Source organism: Oncorhynchus kisutch, linkage group LG20 (assembly GCF_002021735.2).
Source record: "Oncorhynchus kisutch isolate 150728-3 linkage group LG20, Okis_V2, whole genome shotgun sequence".
NCBI lineage: Eukaryota > Metazoa > Chordata > Actinopteri > Salmoniformes > Salmonidae > Oncorhynchus > Oncorhynchus kisutch.
In genome coordinates, this window is record NC_034193.2 from 50,680,169 (window position 1) to 50,702,092 (window position 21,924).

The following is a 21,924-nucleotide window of genomic DNA, read 5'->3' on the forward strand; positions in this document are numbered from 1 at the left end:
ACCAATGGCCTCATGGTGAAATCCCTGAGCGGTTTCCTTCCTCGCTGTCAACGGAGTTAGGAAGGACGCCTGTATCTTTGTAACTTATGCACCATCCAAAGTGTAATGAATAACATCACCATGCTCAAAGAGATATTCAATGTCTGCTTTTTTATTTTTTACCCATCTACCAATAGGTGCCCTTTGCGTGGCATTGGAAAACCTCCCTGGTCTTGGTCGTTCAATCTGTGTTTGGTAATTCTTTGCTCAAATGAAGGACCTTAAAGGTAATTGTATGTGTGGTGGACAGAGATGAGGTAGTCATACAAAAATCATGTTAAACACTATTATTGCACACAGTCCAAGCAACTTATGTGAGTTAAGCCACTTTTTACTCCTGAACTTATTCAGGCTTGCCATAACAAAGGGTTTTAATACTTGACTGAAGGCATTTCAGCTTTTCATTTTTAATGAATTTGTAAAAATGTCAAAAACATAATTTCACTTTGACATTATGGCATATTGTGTGTAAGCCATTTTAAATTCAGGCTGTAACACAAGAAAGTGTGGAAAAAGTCAAGGGATATGAATACTTTCTGAAGGCACTGTAGGTTGAAAACGTCAGCTGGTCAGCGCATGCTCTGAGTACACGTCCTGGTATTCTGTCTGGCTCTGCAGCCTTCAAATCACTAATTACAGAAGAATTCAAGACAAATATAAAACCTTGTCTTATATTTATTTACTTCAGAAAACAGTTCTACATTTAAAAACAGAATTCATAAAAAATCTAATACAAATTCCTGTACAATAGGGAAATTTCAGACCATAATTCAAAAGTGAACATGCTTCCTTCCCTGCTATTCTGCAATGCAACCTATAATGCCACACTGCTTTGGAACAGTTGAAACAAGGGGAATGTATTTAATGCTCGAACAGGCTTTGCCTTACTTCTTCAGTGACATCACTGACTACAGTCTATGGAAACCCATTCCATCCAATGTCAGACTACTATGAATTTAGGTTTCTATGAAAACAATGTGCAATAAACATCCCAATAAAGACATGGAATGTAACCATTGCTAGACTACTAAGTGGTAGGAATGTGTCATGGTGAATGAATGTTAGACATGGGGTCAAACAAACTAAGTTAACCCAGCAAGAGTAGTTACTGAAAGTAGACTTCTTCAACTGGCCCAAGTAGGCCCTCTAGAGTTGATATGAGGCTGGTACAGCTATGTCTGTGCTACACTAACCTTATCCCCAGGCTAACAGCTAGAGAGAGACACAGCTGCTGGACAAGACTAGTGCTACAGTATATCCACGTTGTGCAGTTATGATTCAAACCAAGTCATTTCTTTAACACTGAATAAATAATGGGAAGCATCAGCCCCCCCCCCCCCACACACACCTTATTAGGTGTTTTTACCACAGTGTAGACTGAGTTCAACAGTCCTTTGAGGGAAACAAACACATGAACAACAGATAAGACGATCCAACTAAGTGGAAATAAGGGAAATGCAGTGAGTGTAGCCATAGTAGTGAACCATTTAAACCACCAGTGGTGCCAGAAGGACCGGGGTGGTGGTGGTGGCTGAGGGTTCGATGCCCGGGACCAGGGGCCGTTCTGGGTCAGGGGGAGGACAGGCCTTGTTGAAGCGGAGGTCCAGGATGTGTTTCTGCAGGTGTCTGATCCAGTCCTCCTGTACTGACTGAGATCCATGGAACACTGCCTCACAGAACCTGAGGGATGGAATAGAACAGAAAGCAAGAGAGAGAAGGTTGGTTAATATTAATATGCAAACAGACCAGTGCTTAAACCACTTTCTGTGAAACATTGTGGAACCTGTAGTGCAGAGACCCTCGTACGATGCCAATAATAAATCATACAAGTGTGTGACCTCAGTCAATCGGAGTTCAGCGTACATTAAACTATCTGTATTTTGGCAATCAGCTCACCTGCACTTGAGGGTGTACTCTTTGCCCACTTGTTTGACCAGAGGAGTGGAGGGAGGCCTGGGAACCAGGGAAGGGATGTTTCCTGACCGGGGGGGTTGTTGAGAGCCGCCGTCCCCCTCTGCTCCCTCCGTATGGGCGGTGTGTTTAGGGACCCGCCGCTCAAAACCTGGCAGACGGGTTGGAAAGGGGTTTCAAATCAGAGTCTACCATAGCTCAACGTTGGTTTTATCAGAGGGCAAACAGGTAGAAAGTTCTGTAGGGTGTGTGTGTGTGTATGTGTGTGTGTGTACATGCACGTTTGAGTCGGTTTCCATCTCTCACCTCTAGGAGAGTGTATGTGGTTGAAGTCTCCTCTAGACCCCTGGGACTGCGTATGAGTGACGGTATGATGGTGATATGACGAGTGTCCCGTCTCCCCCTGTGACCTTTGACCTTGAGCTGCCCTGGACGAACCCCCGGCGACCCTGGCCACCTCTCGGCCCGCCCTGCGCCCCAGCCCCACAGCCCTCTGGGCTCCCGAGGGGAAGGAGCTTGAGTTTGTGGAGGGAGAGTGGGACGGGGCGTTCCTCTGGAAGGGGAAAAGAAATCAAGTGTTGATGAAATAGTTTTCCCTCTAAGTTGAATTGGTAGTAGAAATAGCATACAGCACACACACAGACTGATGTTAGCAACTACAGACCACTGTTATTCTATTGGTGTCAACCTGCCACTTTGCTCTCAATTTAAATCAATATCTGTCCACTCATCTCGTCTCCCCAAGCCTCAGCTACTGTTTAGAAAAGCAAGGACGAAACCCAGCCGCTCTCCGAGACTGAGAGTTGAAGCACTCCTGTCACAGAACTAAGCAGCTGGGCTGTCCTTATGCACGATGCAACGTGGAGTGCCTGGACACAGCCCTTAGCCGTGGTATATTGGCCATATACCACAAACCTCCACGGTGCCTTATTGCTATTATAACCTGGTTACAAACGTAATTAGAGCAGTAAAAATAAATGTTTTGTCATACCTGTGGTTTATGGTCTGATATTCCATGACTATTAGCCAATCAGCATTCAGGGCTCGAACCACCCAGTTTATAATAGAAGATGTAACACTCACCTTAAACCTGATGTTGCGGTCACCGTCGCGGTACTGGCGGTGGATCTCCGCGGCCTTGCGGGGCTGCCTCCGGATCCAGGCGCTGAGCAACTCGATGGGGGAGGCCTTCACACCCTCTGCCCTCCACTCCTTAACCCCCAGCTGGCGGAGGTGGGCCCGGGCGTGGCTCGCCAGCGCCGTGCGGTTCTCAAAGTCAAAGCCGCACAGCTCGCAGCATGCATCCCCGGCTGGAAGGAGAGAAGAGGACAGGGGGGTTAAAAACAGACGTTTTGACAGTTGAAGCATTTCTCGTGATAAACATTTTTTTTTCAGCACTAATTACTAGGCAGGTTACAGAGTTGATTTATTTTTTACTAATAATGGAATCAGTCAACTTTGGAAAGAGCTCCTGCTAAATACAATTGCCATCACAGCTGCAATGGAAAACAGTTGCCTGCCACAAATAACCTGGCTGAGATCTGCTGGTCAGGCGTGAGCACTGTTAGTTTACCAGACTGAGAGGATCCATTCTTATCAGGGGAAGGCTTGTCGTTGAGGGAGTAGTCCAGTGGAGGAGTGAAAGTCCTCTTAGAGCCCTGGGGAGCCCACGAAGGCTCCGAGGACCTCCTGTGATTGGCCCAGGCCGGGTCGGCGCTGGAGTGAGAGGACGATGGCTCCCTCTTGACCTACAACACAATACATCTTTAATGAGCCATTTCAACAGGTTTTTTGCCATCACAGCCCCCAGTCAGAGGAAGGACTGTCAAAGACCTCAGCCACCCAAGTCATACACTGTTCTCTCTGCAAGTGGTACCGGAGCACCAAGTCTGGGACCAAAAGGTTCCTTAACAGCTTCTACCCCCCAAGCCGTAAGACTGCTGAACAGTTAATCAAATGGCAAGCAGGACTATTTACATTGACCCCCTTATGTTATTAATAATCACTCTCTTGTACAGGCTTGATGTACACTCACTGGACTCTAACCACACACTCACACATACTACACTGACACACACACACACACACACACACACACACACAAACATATTGACGCCACACACACGGACATACACACACATGCATATTAACACCACACACGGACATACACACACATTCATGCCACACACAGACATACACACACATGCATATTGACGCCACACACACAAACACGCTGCTGTTACTCTGTTCATTATCTATGCATAGTCACTTTTCCCCTACCTTCATGAACATATTACCTCTATTAGCTCAACTAACCTTCACCCCCACACATTGACTCGGTACCGGTACCCCTTGTATATAGCCTCGTTGTTATTTGTGTCCTTTGTGTGTCGTTACTGATGTTAAACAAAAATTCAAAGGGCAGTAAGGCACATTTCCGCATATGACCAAATTCAATGTTTTTGCTTACGGTTTCATACACATCTGTGCTTTTACGAAGAAAAATACACATAGCTATGAGGATTCTACATTTAAATCTGTAGCTACATCCATTGTAGCAAGAAGATGACCATGGTGGTCAGGTCAAAAACTAAAACAGTTGACTCATGGCTCAATGGTTGTTCTCCAACATAGGGCAGATTGTGTATATATATATATATATAATCTGCCCCATCTCGATATATACACTGCTCAAAAAAATAAAGGGAACACTTCAACAACACAATGTAACTCCAAGTCAATCACACTTCTGTGAAATCAAACTGCCCACTTAGGAAGCAACACTGATTGACAATACATTTCACATGCTGTTGTGCAAATGGAATAGACAACAGGTGGAAATTATGGGCAATTAGCAAGACACCCCCAATAAAGGAGTGGTTCTGCAGGTGGTGACCACAGACCACTTCTCAGTTCCTATGCTTCCTGGCTGATGTTTTGGTCACTTTTGAATGCTGGCGGTGCTTTCACTCTAGTGGTAGCATGAGACGGAGTCTACAACCCACACAAGTAGCTCAGGTAGTGCAGCTCATCCAGGATGGCACATCAATGCAAGAAGGTTTGCTGTGTCTGTCAGTGTAGTGTCCAGAGCATGGAGGCGCTACCAGGAGACAGGCCAGTACATCAGGAGACGTGGAGGAGGCCGTAGGGGGGCAACAACCCAGCAGCAGGACCTCTACCTCCATCTTTGTGCAAGGAGGTGCAGGAGGAGGACTGCCAGAGCCCTGCAAAATGACCTCCAGCAGGCCACAAATGTGCATGTGTCTGCTCAAACGGTCAGAAACAGACTCCATGAGGGTGATATGAGGGCCCGACGTCCACAGGTGGGGCTTGTGCTTACAGCCCAACACCGTGCAGGAGGTTTGGCATTTGCCAGATTGGCAAATTCGCCACTGGTGCCCTGTGCTCTTCACAGATGAAAGCAGGTTCACACTGAGCACATGTGACAGGGTCTGGAGACGCCGTGGAGAACGTTCTGCTGCCTGCAACATCCTCCAGCATGACCGGTTTGGCGGTGGGTCAGTCATGGTGTGGGGTGGCATTACTTTGGGGGGCCGCACAGCCCTCCATGTGCTCGCCAGAGGTAACCTGACTGCCATTAGGTACGGAGATGAGATCCTCCGACCCCTTGTGAGACCATATGCTGGTGCGGTTGGCCCTGGGTTCCTCCTAATGCAAGACAATGCTAGACCTCATGTGGCTGGAGTGTGTCAGCAGTTCCTGCAAGAGGAAGGCATTGATGCTATGAACTGGCCCGTCCGTTCCCCAGACCTGAATCCAATTGAGCACATCTGGGACATCATGTCTCGCTCCATCCACCAATGCCACGTTGCACCAAAGACTGTCCAGGACTTTAATTTTGAGTGTGACTCCAAATCCAGACCTCAATGGGTTGATAAATTTGATTTCCATTGATCATTTTTGTGTGATTTTGTTGTCAGTACATTCAACTATGTAAAGAAAAAAGTATTTAATACGAATATTTAATTCATTCAGATCTAGGATATGTTATTTTAGTGTTCCCTTTATTTTTTTGAGCAGTAATATATATATCGCTCTATCTCGATACATACAGTTGAAGTCGGAAGTTTACATACACTTAGGTTGGAGTCATTAAAACTCATTTTTCAACCACTCCACAAATTTATTGTTAACAAACTATAGGTTTTGGCAAGTCGGTTAGGATATCTACTTTGTGCATGACACAAGTCATTTTTCAAAAATTGTTTACAGACAGATTATTTCACTTATAATTCACTTTACCACAATTCCAGTGGGTCAGAAGTTACAGTCATGGCCAAAGTTTTGAGAATGACACAAATATGAATTTTCAAAGTTTGCTGCCTCAGTGTCTTTAGATATTTTTGTCAGATGTTACTATGGAACACTGAAGTATAATTACAAGCATTTCATAAGTGTCAAAGGCTTTTATTGACAATTACATGAAGTTGATGGAAAGAGTCAATATTTGCAGTGTTGACCCTTCTTTTTCAAGACCTCTGCAATCCGCCCTGGCATGCTGTCAATTAACTTCTGGGCCACATCCTGACTGATGGCAGCCCATTATTACATAATCAATGCTTGGAGTTTGTCAGAATTTGTGGGGTTTTGTTTGTCCACCTGCCTCTTGAAGATTGACCACAAGTTCTCATGGGGATTAAGGTCTGGGGAGTTTCCTGGCCATGGACCCAAAATATCAATGTTTTGTTCCCTGAGCCACTTAGCTATCACTTTTGCCTTATGGCAAGGTGCTCCATCATGCTGGAAAAGGCATCGTTCATCACCAAACTGTTCCTGGATGGTTGGGAGAAGTTGCTCTCGGAGGATGTGTTGGTACCATTCTTTATTCATGGATGTGTTCTTAGGCAAAATTGTGAGTGAGCCCACTCCCTTGGCTGAGAAGCAACCCTACACATGAAAGATCTCAGGATGCTTTACTGTTGGCATGACACAGGACTGATGGCGCTCACCTCGTCTTCTCCGGACAAGCTTTTTTTCCAGATGCCCCAAACAATCGGAAAGGGGATTCATCAGAGAAAATGACTTTACCCCAGTCCTCAGCAGTCCAATCCCTGTACCTTTTGCAGAATATCAGTCTGTCCCTGATGTTTTTCCTGGAGAGTAGTGGCTTCTTTGCTGCCCTTCTTGACACCAGGCCATCCTCCAAAAGTCTTTGCCTCACTGTGCGTGCAGATGCACTCACACCTGCCTGCTGCCATTCCTGAGCAAGCTCTGTACTGGTCGTGCCCCGATCCTGCAGCTGAATCAACTTTAGGAGACGGTCCTGGCGCTTGCTGGACTTTCTTGGGCGCCCTGAAGCCTTCTTCACAACAATTGAACCGCTCTCCTTGAAGTTCTTGATGATCCGATAAATGGTTGATTTAGGTGCAATCTTACTGGCAGCAATATCCTTGCCTGTGAAGCCCTTTTTGTGCAAAGCAATGATGACGGAACGTGTTTCCTTGCAGGAAACTCTGGTTGACAGAGGAAGAACAATGATTCCATTGAAGCTTCTAGTCTCCTTTTTTCTTTGCAACTCTGCAACTCTGCCTAGAAGGCCAACATCCCGGAGTCACCTCTTCACTGTTGACGTTAAGACTGGTGTTTTGCGGGTATTAACTGTCCAGAGTCATATTTGCTTGCGACGCACATCATTTTATTATCAGAGCGTGCCAGTGGACTTCTGGTAAGTATGTTTTTAGTGAGAAAGTGTTGGGATCAGGTACAACTATGTTTACCTACCCTCAAAATTAATATTTATGAGCAAATTCTCCCCACCCACAACTTCTCACCTCAATACATTTATTTTTTTAATTTGAAGGGGTTGGGCTGAAATTGGGGTTGAGAGTTACCCTTTAAGCAGAAGTTATGATACGCCCCTTAGTGCCTTGCTCGAGGGCACAAGCGCAGCAGGTAGGTTGCACATGATGAGATATTGACGTGACCTCTATTGCCAAATGGACTGCACACATACACACACTCACCTGGGTGGCAGTGGCACTGCCCTCCTTCAGCAGGATGTCTCTCAGCAGGTCGATGGGCGACTCGTTGACAGACCACATGACTCCCAGCTGGCGCAGGTGGGAGCGGGCGTGGCAGGACAGGGCCTTGCGGCTGTCAAAGAACTGGCCACAGAATTCACAGGTGATCATGAGCTCCTGGTCTGAACCTGGGGAAGGGAAAGGGAAGGAGGGAGGAATTTGTCCCTTGACATGTCTCTGCATGTAGCTATGCTGCTTTGACTGAATGGATGGTCAATGGTCTGAGTGCAGTTATTCAATGGTTAAACAGAAAAACACAAATAGAAGAGGGAATTTGACACCAAACAAATTAGAAACCACAGAATTTATATCACTTGGTCAAAAAGATAGGACCCACATCTTACCGGAGTTAAAGGACTGGCCATTTTTGGCCCACTTCTGAGAACCCTGAGATCCATTACTGCTGCTGTACCCCCCAAGCGGACTGGAGAACCCAACATCCAGCTCCATCTCCAGGGGCTCCGGCTTGGGATAGACCAGGGTGGAGCCCTTCTTGGCCTTGGACCTGGGATTGTGGCTGGAGGCCAGGGGGCTGAGGTGGGCGTTAGCTGAGGATCTAGCTGGAGACCTGGCTGTGGCTGGAGACTGAGAAGGGGTCTTGGTGGTTGTGTTACTGGGTCGTACCGATGCAGCAGCCGCAAGCACGCCGCTGCTGACCAGCTGCTGGACCGTGTCGATGGCCGACGCCTTGCCCAGGAGGTCGGTGACGCCGAGCTGGCGCAGGTGAGAGCGGGAGTGGCTTGCTAGGCCTTTGCGGTTCTCAAACTCCTCACCGCACAACACACAGGTGAACTCACCTGTATTCCAAATAATGTGTTTTTGATGAATCACTTGAGGTTTTATCATTTACCTTTCTTGTTCTGTTCTTTGAATTGTGACATCCTTTTAAAATGACTTAAAATAAAATGACTAAATTTGACTTAAAATATGACTTAAACTATATGGTTGTACCATTCGCAGATTGCCCCTTTAAAAATAACTTGAAACTCACCCGTGCTGAGCCTATGATCCTGTGGAGCGGTTCCTTCTGATGCGGAGGGCTTGGGCCGTTTGTTGGAGGGAGGCTGGTGAAGGGAGGAGGAGGGGGATCCTTTATGTCTAGCAGGCGATGTGGACGAACCAGAGCCGGAGGGCCGTTTGTTAGAGTTAGAAGACATAGAAGGGTTATAGACGTTGAGACCTTCACTTGCTATAGGTTGGAGGTCTTCTGCTTCCATGATCTGGTAGAGGAATTCTATTGGTCCTCCTTTCGTCTCGGTGTTCTCGGTGATGCCGAACTGGCGCAAGTGGGCCCGGCAGTGACTGGCCAGGCCTTTGCGGGACTCATACCAAGCACCGCACAATTGGCACACATGCACCTCGTCATTGGTGTCCATCGCTGTAGAGGCAGAGACTGGTGTTAGAAAGTGCCATGTTATACTTGAGGTTAATAATGTCATTACATAAGAACACAAATCTATCTGCACACATGTAATGGTACAACGTTCAATTCCACAAATATAATAGGCCTAATATGTGACTTCCTGATGACAAACGGAACACTTAAAATATCCACTCCAATCGAAAACACCCAGGCTGAGACTTACCCAGGGTGAGAGGGGCATCCGTCTCCTGCGGTGCCCAGGCAGGCTTGGCCGAGGCCAGGCTCGCTCCCCCTGAGGGCGATGGTGTCTTGCCTGCTGTTAGGAACGACGACATGGAAGACTGCCGAGGCTTGGCCAAAACTGTCCCTTTACGAGCTACCTTGGATATATTATTCTGTGGGGTTGTCACTACTTTGACCCTACCCCCAAGAGGGGACTCCTTCTGGGAGATGAGTGTCCCCGACCCCTTGGTTTTTTTGGGTGAAGAGTAGACGGGTTTGGGTGGGTGCATGGAACCGTCCCTGTCCTGAATCAGCTGGTAGAGTAAGTCTATGGGAGCTCCGCTGTTGTCCGAGACAGCCACGCCGAGCTGACGGAGGTGGAGCCTGGCGTGACTGGAGAGACCCCGCCGTGTCTCGAAGTAGGTCCCGCACACCTCACACATAACCGGGGCCGGGGCTGAGGGACAAGAGAGAGAGGAGGGAGGGAGGAGAGGAGGAAGAGAGGAAGTGGTGCAGAGGAAATAGTAAGAGTGTGAGTGTAAATCCAGAGACATTCTGAATCTGAGGCAAAACTATGCTTCTAATCAAAAATGGTTCCAACTGACTCAGACTATAATTCATGCACACCTTCTCTTTTCCTCTTTGTTCTTACCCTCTTCTTTTGTGTTCTCCATGAGTGCGGGTGACTGGATGACTTTGATTCCAGGGTTGAAGATGGAACTAGCCTAGGATGTTGTCTTCTTCCGTACATAAGATAATTGAGAGGGGGGAAATGGATAGAAAACATATGGTGTATGTTTTAGCAGCTCATTGGTTAGAATAGAAAGTAACTGAAACAGCATGCCACATCCAGTCAATTCAGACCACTCTGATTTGGTCCTAATGTAAGTTACCAGTAAGTTCCAACTCGAGGGCTGTCAAACTTCTTGAATGACACTCAGACCAGCAACAGCAGTTGAGCTGAGTTCCCTTTCAATAGATGTAAACAGAGATAGGAGTTAATTTGCTCAGATTGTAAGATAGATATCAAGATAGCTAGCCATAACGATTTGAAAATACAACTCCACAGCTTGGCTATCAGACTCAACTTAGCAAAAAAGAATACGTAAACTGGTATTGTAGTTTGTTAGCTAAATGACTGCACTTTGCTAGCTAACGTTAGCTTGCTGGCTAGATAGCTAGGTTTGTTGAAAACTGGATTGGTCAGAGAAGAGGATACTTCACAATAAGACATGATAGGTAGCTAAGAACTTAACTAGTTAAACAGACCATAACTGACCGAAAATATACAATATTATCCTCTTGAATAATTTAACTCGACAATTTAACCCATGTTCCACCATCAGCGCCTGCGAAGAGTTTTCAGCAATCGTTTCCGGGTCAAAATATTTACTCATACAAATTAAAAGTCCTTGTTTTAAATCCATCGATTGAACATTAAAAAAGTATAATACAATGTGGTGTCATTCAACAGCAACACTTTTGTGTATACATATTGTAATATCAGAAAGTGTTTTGAATTTAAATGAATCACACAACAAGCTATCTAATTCGATTGACATTTATTTTAACACCTCTCTGGCGACTTTTATTTTGAAAACAAAATCTTTTAAAACGTATAGGGAAAGTTCTTTCTTCCGGATTAGCGGCTTTCATGCAATTGCAGTAAACCGCAACACAAACGCTTTCGTGCTTTCACAAGAATCGTAAGTATATATTAGATCCTTCGACTATCACTCGGTGCATATTATGTTCAGCTGCTAACATGTCGCTACTTTTTCTGTGGTTGCAAATAGTTGCAGACAAAAGAAACCGGCTAACAACTAGCGTTAGCTAGGCATTGTGGGTCAAGCCTCCTTGTACTTGTGGCCTCTTACTAACTGGTTCTTTGTCCCTTTGAACAGTTTGGTGGGTGTGGGGGATTGGCACCTTGTTAGCCAATTAGCTAGCTAGTTGTAATGTAACTAGCTGCGTAGATGGTTAGTAAATGAATGCATACAATACTATTGAGTTGTTTCATTGTTCAAAATATATTTAACAATCTTATAGGCATTATAGTTTCAAGTTTGTCACGTGCAAAATTAGTGTTAACGTTAGTCTTGTTAACGTTAGTTCCAAACCCAACTATGTAGTAATCAGTATCCTGACACTTTAGTGAAACGATACTATTGTAATGGCTCAAACAGTTATTTGACAAGGACCGTTGAATGTCAACCGAGTATAACATTTCTTCATTGGGCAAGGCTACACTGTAAAACCTTTGTTCTCACGCACAGCCTTGACAACAACTGCCTTGCATGTGACTAGGCTTGGTATTGGCAAGTTGATCCTGCAGCATTGTACAGCTAGGTAGGTAGCACAGCACTGCAGTAGAATTAAGATCAGTGTAAAAAAAAAATGGCGCTTTGAGCATTTTGTCTAAAACTTTTCATTTTATTACTTTGAATGATTTACTTTCCATATGCTTGTTACAAAGGAGTGAGAGGCTCCTGGACCATAGCCTACTAGACTCCAACCTATTTGCTTTGCCATATTGAGATGAAGTTCCACGCTGTGTTGATTCACTGACTTTTCTGGGTCGGTTCTTTCCCAGTGAGCTGTCATTGTCACCATGTCATCTGGAAACGCTAAGATAGGCCAGCCGGCCCCACAGTTCAAAGCCACTGCTGTGGTGGACGGACAGTTCAAAGAGATCCAGCTGTCTGACTACATGGGTAAAGACTTTATGATTTTCTCTAAATGACAATTTTATTGGCAGGTCAGTCGTTTACAGGTTACCATCTAACAGCAAAGTTGCTGAAGCATCAGAATGTTTATCATAGTTACAACCATGGATATCAGTCTGAAAGAAGTTGATGTAAAGAGGCATTCTCTACAAGACAGAAAGTTGTAGAAAATTATATTTGAGGTTATTTTACTGGTTGTACTTGCTGTTGGTACTTTTGGCGGTAGGAGGAGGACTTATTTTCGGCGCCGGTAGGTCCTAATGTAACCGAAAGTAGTCGACCACAGCTCGTTTCCTCACAATCAGCTATCAGTGTTTTCCATTTGGTCTGGTTCGGTTAGACTCTGCCATATTGAGCAAGTGTTTGTCATGTGTGAATTGCGTCAGTATTGGAATCAAAAATCTGAAGTACAAAGTTATACAGACCAGTGTTCTGAAAGTCGGGTTAATAACACTACTCTGGGTATTCTGTCTAAATTTGAGTAGCTGAAGGACAAACTACACAGACAACGGGTAGAGCAAGTTTAAATGTAATTTTATTCAACTTTCTGGCTTGAAATGACTATTTACACATTTTCACACATGTCACAGGCTGTATATAGCAATTTGTTTTTACAGCCTGATTAATCAGACTAACTATGAAGCTAAGGGTCTTCATTGTCTTTAACAACCATGTAGAACTACTCATGACTCCAGTTTTAACAAGGCCAGTCAGCTGTGTGTGGACAATAGTTAATATTCTGACCGGCTAGAATATAACAGTCTTATGCCACCTTCCAGGATGCAAGTACATATCATCAAAAGAATAGGCTAAAGAGTACACTACTGGCACCCGGAGCCAAATCAGCTACTCAGTGTTATTGCTGTTCCAAGAGACTAGGCCTACATGTACCCAAACACACACTTCTGACTCCTCTCCTGCGTGTGTACCCTCCAGGGAAGTACGTGGTGTTCTTTTTCTACCCACTGGACTTCACTTTCGTGTGCCCCACTGAGATCGTGGCCTTCAGCGACCAGGCCGAGGAGTTCCGCAAGATCGGCTGTGAGGTCATAGGCGCCTCCACAGACTCTCACTTCAGCCACCTGGCCTGGTAAGAACTGGTTTAGACTTTTGAGCATTGGGCTGTTTTAGTCATTTCTGTTGCTGGGAACTTTAAAGGCACGGCGACATACAATAGGGTTGAATATTCCTGCACCTCGATCAGAACGGCCAAGATGCTGACCTATTTCAACTGATGACAAATGCATTTCTCTGTCCATGTAAAATGCTTTCCAGTTGTCCACCTGCCAATCGTAAAAAATGTAACAGGCTTTTGAGTACACTCCCATGCTCTGGCTATCTCGCCTCTGCCTGCTGTACTGCCTAGTGGTGATAAGTGCTATAGCTCTGAGAAGAACTAACGGTCACTGGACTCAATCCAACAATGGGTTTTAGAATCCTCCCTCTGTAGTTTACATTTGCAATAATTGTTCATTTACTTTTACTATTACTGTGTGAATGTCAGAATTCTTAATCACTGTTACCATGTGATTCTTACTACATCCTTAATGAAGCTTAAACAAGGGCTGTTTTTGATTTTATGACGACATTGTGCCCTCTCCCTCCCTATAGGATCAACACCCCCAGGAAGCAGGGTGGTTTGGGACCAATGAACATCCCCCTTGTGGCTGACCTCACCCAGTCTATCTCCAGAGACTACGGCGTGCTGAAGGAGGACCAGGGCATCGCTTACAGGTCAGTTATTAACGACACTGCCGTCAGTAGTGTGTTTTTGAAACCTCTGTATATAAAGGTGCCATTTGAAGTTTAGTGTGCACTTCCAAGGTTATTGTTAAATTAATGTATTTAATTTTGCATTTGATTCACTTTCATGTTGGCTGACTTTTGGCTTTTACTCCTATATTGGACATTGATTCAAGCATGTAGTCTAAGATGCCCCATGTGGCTTTCTGACCCTCACTGTCTGCTTCCTCTCTCCCTCACTCTCTCAGGGGTCTGTTTGTGATTGACGACAAGGGCATCCTGAGGCAGATCACTATCAACGACCTGCCAGTGGGCCGCTCTGTGGACGAGACCCTGCGTCTGGTGCAGGCCTTCCAGCACACAGACAAATACGGAGAGGGTAAGCGATTAGCAGGTTTTTGCTACCTAGTTCTTATTTCAAGAACCAGCACAGGGCTCTACAGTGCGACAACTTTACTCACATATGCTGTAAAATATTTACCTGTGCGACCTGGAATTTTTGTTCCCCTACATTTTTCACATGCGTGCTCCTTCTAAAAATATAAATTTATGTTTTAATAAAAAGTGTGCGTAGAACCCTGCAGCATCTGGATCTAGTCTCATTGCTATGCACACAGGACACTTCCAACACCTTAATATTTTTTAAAGGCAAGAAGTAATTCAGTTAACAGAGCAAGCAATAATTTTCTCTTTACAAAACCTAATACCATTTAATTCGTCTGTTTTAATATGGGAGCTCACTTTCAAACATGTGGCATATGTTTGGAAAACATAGAATTTTTACCATTGGTTAGGAATTGTTTGAATATTCCATGTCAGTGACTCATCCTGGGCTTGTCCCTCTCTTCCTGTGACAGTGTGTCCCGCTGGCTGGAAGCCAGGCAGTGACACCATCGTCCCCGACATCCAGAAGAGCAAGGAGTTCTTCTCCAAACAGTGACAACACAACAGAGCCTCAGGCTGTGTCAATAATGGCACCCTATATAGTGCATATGACCCCGGTCAAAAGTAGTGCACTTTATAGTGAATAGGGTGCCATTTCTGACCCACCCTCAGATGTCCTAGCACTTACCTTCAGATGGGAAGTCCTCCCTTCAGCAACAGTCTCTTGGTGTCCAACCCACACTTATACATAGGTTTTAAAGTACTTGTTAGACTCCCACTCTTATATCTGTATGACAAATAAGCTACTGGTGGAAAGTTTATTCTAGTCCCATGCACTGAAAGTGTTTTGTTTGTGCTCTTTTCTCAAGTGTTAAAAAAAAAAGCTTTGAGTATTTTGTACCTCACAATTAACTATTCAGTCTACTGTCACAGATATTGATAATAACAAATGGGGGAAATAATGATTTACATGTTGGCAGTGTTTTTGTCTGAAAAATAAAACTAAGTGAAGGTGGTTTGTTGTTTGAAATTTAGTTTTGACCACTAGGTGGCGCTATATCGCCACTTTGCCAGATTCTCTCCTAAAATCCGTTTACAGATCTGTTTCAACAATGGTAGGTGGTGATCTAATAAAGGTTTTGTAAGATTGTGCTGGGAATTCTCCACATTAGTCTTTATCAGTAGGATATCCTGCACCCTGGATTGGATTCCTTGTAGCAGGCTACGTTATAAAAGCACTGTCAGTCATCAGATGACACCTTTTCTATGAAGTTGGGCTCCAAATAAATGCAGAGAACCTACCGCTCTCCGCAGCCAACCCCTACCCTGGATCATTGGCTAACTGTTAGGAGGATATGAACTCTGGCCGAGTTCTTGTTTAGATATGTAATTTGGATGGAGTTGAATTAAGAACTTTGCTCGAGCTCTGCTGATATCAATGATATGGCCTTCAGTTGGTCTAATAGTCCTACACTTTTCCTGTTTAACTTATTGGAAAGGCTATTTGCTGAGTTTACATTAGACTTTGAATGTTCAGAGACCTGTACACGATTACTCCCACGTAGCCTACCAATGTTTAGTTTCCTTTCTCACATCAGCAAAGAACATTTGCTTTGCTGGAAAATTGACCCGTGTATTTTTATCTCGACATTAGTATCGCATAGGGTTGTTTTGGGAACTTAAACACTGCGGTGGCTGACTAGGGAAACTCCCCCCGTCTTTAAAAGCTTGCCATTGACAAACGTCTCTTCACACGCACAGTATGGTCTAGTAGTAAGGTCTCTCGAAAACGCGCCGCTCTACTGACGGGCAATGTAGGTGGGGGTTCACGGAAATCTTCCCCCTGCTGTGACGTGGTGTTCAAAAAAATACCATAGTTAGCAATACGTATGTACGTCAGAGGGCAAACAACACAACGCGGGCACGTCTCGTACGTCAAGCACCGTTTCTGTGTTGGTTGATTAAAAACAGAAACCGTTCCTGATAATTTACTGGTTAGCGTGGGAAATTTCAATGTAAATATGTATCCATGTTAACACCTACTTATAATGTTAACACTAAAGCTTGTCATGAACACTAAAGCTGAAATGTAATATATAGGCTTAGGCTATATCTAATTCATAGGCTTACAGCGTTCGTTGGTTTGAGAAATGTCAATGTAGTTGTGTAGAAAGGATACAATGTAAAATAGATGAGGGTACATTTTAAGATTTTACTTAAATATATACTGTACAAGTAAAAAAGACAGTGAGGATCAACCTGACTTAAAACAATAACTTATAAATGGAATGCATTTCACAAATGACAGTTCAAATGAATAAAAAACAAATGTAAACAGGCAAAGTCATTACTGGAGGACACTGTATATAACTTGTTCAGAATGCCCCGAGTGTTATTAGTCTTACTGTGCACGCGGTTTCCCATGTCCGTCATACCCTGGAAACCAATAGACAATGCAAAAAAAATAACCAACTTTTGAATATTTTCAACATGAAAACACATAAATGGTAGTTCACTCAATTGCTGTCCCAACAGTGCAGTAAGTTCTGATTGCTTTAACAAAGGAAAACAAATGTATTCCCTATTATTGTCCAGTGTTTATTTTATAGTCCATCGTTTTATAGTTTTCAAAACGACTTGATCTTGGATGTCAACATGAGTTGACAGCCAGAACTGACGTGTGTCATAACTTTCTGTTTGAGTTGAGCTACCTGCTCGCGCAGGACGGAAGCTGTGCTGGAGAGCCCGGCGTTGTCTGTCTTCAGAATCTTCACCTTGTCCTCCAAGCGCGAGATGCGCTCCAGCTTGCGCTTCCGGCACTTGGTGGCTGCCAGGCGGTTCCTTAGCCTCTTGCGCTCGGCCTTGATGCGCTCCTGGTTCTCCATGTCGATTGGGGACATGCCGCAAACTGACTCGTCGTCGCTGCTCTGCATGTCTGGAACGGTCTGGGGCTCCTCTTTCAGCCCCGAATATCGCTGTGCGTGTATGCCTGCTCCGGATAGAGGGTGCTGGAAGTGGTGGGATGGGTGCGCCGCGGCTTGGTGGTGCTGGTACTGGTGGTGAGGCAGGTAGCTGATGGTGGTGGAGGGGTAGCTGCTTGTTGCAGGTGTGAGGTTAGTGTGAGGGCCACAGCTGTTCAGGGTGGTGTACTCCAGGTGCTCCGGCTGCATGGAGGAACCAAACACGGTGGAGGCCACAGTGCACGTGGAGACTCCACCGGTTCCGATGGACACGTTCGGTGGCGGCATCTGGTTCATCTTGTGGAGGTCGTCCAGAGCTTTAACGAACCCGTCCGCGAAGCCCTCTTGTTCCTCTGTGATTCCCCTACTGTAGAAGTACTGCCCAGGTGTCGGTGTGGTAGTGATGACACCGTTGCTGTTCTGGATGATCAATCGCTCCAGTTCAGGAGAGGCGAGCTTCAGCGAGCCGACTTCTGATGCGCCCCCGGCCGGATAGAATTCACTCTCGTTGCGCAGCTGAGCCTTGAGGCTTTGGTTCCGATAGTTCTCGGCGAAGTTCAAGTTCATGTTCTGCTTGAGGAGCTTGTAGTCGTGCAGGGCAGCGCCTGAATGACCATAAGCAGAAAGAAACGAGTCGTCATGATAGAAAGGCTGTTCCATTATTGTGGACATTATTCAAATATTGCTGGAATTCTTCAGTGTAGTAGCTGAATTTATACGTCCAAAAAAGGGCAAGCCCTCTCGAGTGTCTTTTCAGCAACCAAACGTTTCCGCAGAAGGTATATTATAATCAAGCCCAAAGTTATCAATGTAGAACAGAGCAAAACTTCCAAAATAGTGGAACTGTACTGTACCGAGTCAATAGTCGTCGGGTTTTTTTTCTTGAACGTTGTATTCAAACTGATGTCCGGTGACTAATTATTGGATTCCACACAGTCTTTCGTCCCGTTGATATTTCTTTGCGAACTGGAATGTTAGTTGTTTGTTTTCTCGCTGGTTTAAACTCGTGTTCTACCAGTGTTCATGCGATACAGGCAATTTATACACTTTATAGTGCAAGAAACGCACCGATTGGCCAGCCCTTGTTCCACGCCTTGAAACGTCAGCTGCTCGATGACGTTGTTGCCAGGAACTGCTGAGATAAACAAGGCTTGAGAGAGAGGAAAGTGATAGGCGACGTAAATTATTTTATACATCTATCTGGGCTAAATTGTAGTGTTATTTGCGTCGAACCTCCACTTTCGGATTCCTTTTGACTTCATATATTGATGTGGATATAATCTTGAGGGCTATCTTTATAACACCGTTATGAAGGGGGCATTGCCAGTTTGATATAATATTATATTGATATATTTGAGTACTACATGTATTGATAGGCTACATGTATTTTGTGCCTATTAGGGTCCATATCAGAAAATATCACTGACACATTTAGCTGATTGAAGATTGCCTTACAATTACATCAGCTTGGGTCATTTACCTAAGAAAACGATAGGTCTTCCTCAGGCTACGAACACGACAATTTAGCCTATGCAATGTCATTGTATAACTTGTTGAACAGTAGCCAAATTCCCCTTCCCATCGCCTTGTATCCATCCACACAGTGTTCGATAGTGTTCGATTGACAAGGCGCAAGGCTGAGTCATGGCAACGAAATTGATAGCAAGTCCATATTTGGTTATCCTGGCGCATCAGTTCCTGCTCCGTGTGAAAAGCGGGAAGCCACTCCCAGGTTGGACCGCTTCCAGGAGCAGGCCTCCCGGCGGGAAGAGGCGGAGTAGCCGTACTATACTCCACGAGTAGAGCAGAGGGAGGGTAGGATGTGGAGGAGAGCAGAAGCTAGAGTTGCAAGGTAGTGCGATATGTCCCAAATAGTTTATTCAGAACAAGAATAAGACTGGCACCATCACGATCACATGTGAAAAAGTGGTTTTGGCCCACATAGGCCAGTAGGCTTATTATTTCTCAAGTATTGGAGTCTTTCCTTTTCATTTTACGCATAGTGACGCCAGCCAAATGGTTATGAATGTATTATGGGGTGGAAAAGTAGTTATGTCCAGAATATCCAAATCAGAAGAATTGCTGACACCATAACGATGAAACCTGAAAAAAAAGTGGTTTGGGATGCTTTTTATTCCTACAATCAACCTTTTTGAGTCTTTATTTTTTCCCTTTTACCCAGAGACAGAGGCCAAGCAGCTTTATTTTATTTCGTTTTAATTGCTGTAAGCATCACGATGACACTTGGTGTGGCTTTTTTTAGGCTTTTTTTTGTAATCAGCCTTTGGTATTTTACGCATGGAAAGGCCACGCCAGACTTTTAAATGTATTATAATATTAGCTGACAAACAGCTATTTTCTGGCCTCAGGTGGTGTTTTACCTTGAGAAACGATGGTAGCAACAAAACAACAGAGCAGGTGACCCCTCTATCCGAACACCTGTTTTTGGTTCGAGGAGAAAGACGTATCTGTCTCCTGAGTATGGTAATGAGGTCTGAATCATTCTCTCATCCAGAATAGAAGAACGGTCGAATCGAACGATGCAGGCATCCGCCCACGCGCCCCTAGTTCTCCATGTTCGACTCGTCCCAACCTTCCACCCATATCCTCAGGTGGAGTAGCAGTCTACTATGTTGTCTATACCTGTATGCCCATCAGGGGAACAGAACGATATCTGGCAATAACTGTTAAAAACACTTCCATTGTAATTTCCTTCAAGCCGTAAATACTGTTTTTTATTATTTTATTATTTTTTTTACAATCAGATTTTTGGCAGCACAAGCAAATGTGCTCAGTACGAATGTTTTAATATAATTTCCGTGTACTCAGTTTTGGTATGGCAATTTGTCATATGCCAAGAAATATGACATATGTCAATTACGCACTGACACATTTCCTGACAACAATTTGACCACAGACCGTGCAATGTATAGATAAGATAGCTTAAGTAGAAAATACTTAAGAGCCAATAATCGATGACTTACATGTATTATGATTGGACTTGAAATCATCGGTTCAGTGCGTCTAAGATATTATCAATTTATTATGGCCATAAAGTGATGAGTAAAATGTGTTAATTATTTACAGACAAATGTTATGGTTATATTTCGTCTAGGTAAATTCATGAGTAAGCGCATTGTTTGTACTATAAAGACACTCATAGTAAAATAATGAGATGAGTTTGAAGGGGAAACACCCTAACGTGGCTAGACAGAAACATTCAAGTTATGAGCGAAGTTGTTTGATAACTTCTGTCAAAATTGTATTCAGTTGTGCACCCAATTCGGTGACCTTTTGTGCTATTTTTAGGCAACTTGTTCAATAAAATTTGCACCACATGAATTGATCCCTTGTGATCATTTGAAAGGGAAAAAAATACGATTAATATTCTGTATCTGCAATTAGAAAACAAAAAAAAAGGTTTTCCCCATGAGAAATGGGTTTTCAGAAATATCTCCATTGATTATCTTTCTCAAGCCAATGCTGACTCTTAATATTTTTCTTTATGGGAACTAATGCTCAGCCTAAGTGGTGGTCAGCCCATGGGTCCAGCCCCCAGGACATGTCAATTAGAAGTCACCTCTACACACATACTCCTCCACATGAAACATTGACCTTATTTACATCTGCCCTTCTTCTCTCCTGTCAGTGAGTAACTTCAGAGGGACAGCATGATGCATAGCGGCTCTTGTGACTTCTTGCTCTTTTCTCCACATCCCCTTCTTAATATGCATTGGGGGAGAAGGTTAGAGGGGAGTGAACAAGGATCCTCCGCAAATGTGGTTCGAGAAGGAGACGAGAATGTGAGGAATGAAGGAAATATGAATTGAGAAAGAGCCAGTCACCACAGCAGTGGTCTACTCTTGACTTGAGAGAGGTCACTGACCAGTCTGACCTCATTCATTAAAAGGTCAAGAAGATTGTCAAAAATCAATAGGGATCTTGTTCATTGTGGGCCTATGATCTGTGACATAGCGTGACATTCTTTTGGGGGGGGGGGGGTCCCACTTAGTGAGTGGTTATTAAGTAATTATTAAGTAATCACTCACCAGTTATAGGCCTAATAATGGATGGGTGAGTTGTGGAATGGTCATATAAGTCCACTGTTTCCAGTTTATTAAGATAGACATGGATATTTGTTTTGCTTCTGTTTACTCAGAAATGTATTCAATATTTCATGAGAAAACAGGTGTTTTCAGCACTTTATTTCGAGACAAGATTTCTCCTGAACGCAAATAGAATTCTCTTCTTTCCCCCTTTCTCTCTCTTTCTCTCACACCCATCACATGCATAAGCACACAGACTCACTTGAGCCCAGACTCTCTCTCACACAGACATACACACATCACATGCATGCCCAAACACACACACACAGTTCACAGCTCATACGGGCAATTTAGTCATTTTTGTTGAGTGAGGGTAATTTAGGATGACAGATTTCATTTGCTTTCTGAGGAAGGTGAAAGATGGGGAAGCAAAATGTGGGAGAAAAAGACAGTAAAACCATAGAGCCCTGTGGTGTTAATCACTCACGG

General features: G+C 44.3%; 3 protein-coding genes across 11 annotated transcripts; 1 reads left to right on the forward strand and 2 right to left on the reverse strand.

The window, feature by feature from the left end:
- Positions 1-696: 696 nt before the first annotated feature.
- LOC109865831 (protein Wiz) lies at positions 697-10,966 on the reverse strand. Of its 6 annotated transcripts, none has more exons than XM_031799502.1 (12): positions 10,856-10,966; positions 10,470-10,545; positions 10,229-10,313; positions 9,578-10,033; positions 8,983-9,369; positions 8,336-8,788; positions 7,935-8,119; positions 3,524-3,698; positions 3,034-3,260; positions 2,257-2,503; positions 1,936-2,101; positions 697-1,719 (listed from the first exon to the last, which is right to left on the reverse strand). In XM_031799502.1, the coding sequence occupies exons 3-12, from the start codon at positions 10,248-10,250 to the stop codon at positions 1,527-1,529; spliced, it is 2,511 nt and encodes an 836-aa protein (XP_031655362.1). In that variant the 5' UTR covers positions 10,251-10,313; positions 10,470-10,545; positions 10,856-10,966; the 3' UTR covers positions 697-1,526. The 6 variants fall into 6 exon arrangements, with proteins under 6 accessions (XP_031655362.1, XP_031655359.1, XP_031655364.1 ...); XM_031799499.1 differs by having other exon boundaries at positions 10,229-10,316; XM_031799504.1 differs by having other exon boundaries at positions 10,204-10,316.
- Positions 10,516-15,444, forward strand: LOC109865838 (peroxiredoxin-1). 3 transcript variants are annotated; one of them, XM_031799505.1, is made up of 7 exons: positions 11,216-11,282; positions 11,853-11,925; positions 12,170-12,290; positions 13,239-13,392; positions 13,914-14,036; positions 14,294-14,424; positions 14,903-15,444. In XM_031799505.1, the coding sequence occupies exons 3-7, from the start codon at positions 12,188-12,190 to the stop codon at positions 14,983-14,985; spliced, it is 594 nt and encodes a 197-aa protein (XP_031655365.1). In that variant the 5' UTR covers positions 11,216-11,282; positions 11,853-11,925; positions 12,170-12,187; the 3' UTR covers positions 14,986-15,444. The 3 variants fall into 3 exon arrangements, with proteins under 3 accessions (XP_020309895.2, XP_031655365.1, XP_020309896.2); XM_020454307.2 differs by lacking the exon at positions 11,216-11,282 and adding an exon at positions 11,484-11,555; XM_020454306.2 differs by lacking the exon at positions 11,853-11,925 and having other exon boundaries at positions 10,516-11,282.
- Positions 15,445-16,621: 1,177 nt separating this feature from the next.
- Positions 16,622-18,425, reverse strand: LOC109865837 (transcription factor jun-B-like). Of its 2 annotated transcripts, XM_031799507.1 has the most exons (2): positions 18,244-18,425; positions 16,622-17,994 (listed from the first exon to the last, which is right to left on the reverse strand). In XM_031799507.1, the coding sequence occupies exon 2, from the start codon at positions 17,954-17,956 to the stop codon at positions 17,057-17,059; it is 900 nt and encodes a 299-aa protein (XP_031655367.1). In that variant the 5' UTR covers positions 17,957-17,994; positions 18,244-18,425; the 3' UTR covers positions 16,622-17,056. The 2 variants fall into 2 exon arrangements, with proteins under 2 accessions (XP_031655367.1, XP_031655366.1); XM_031799506.1 differs by having other exon boundaries at positions 16,622-18,425.
- Between the last annotated feature and the right edge of the window lie 3,499 nt (positions 18,426-21,924).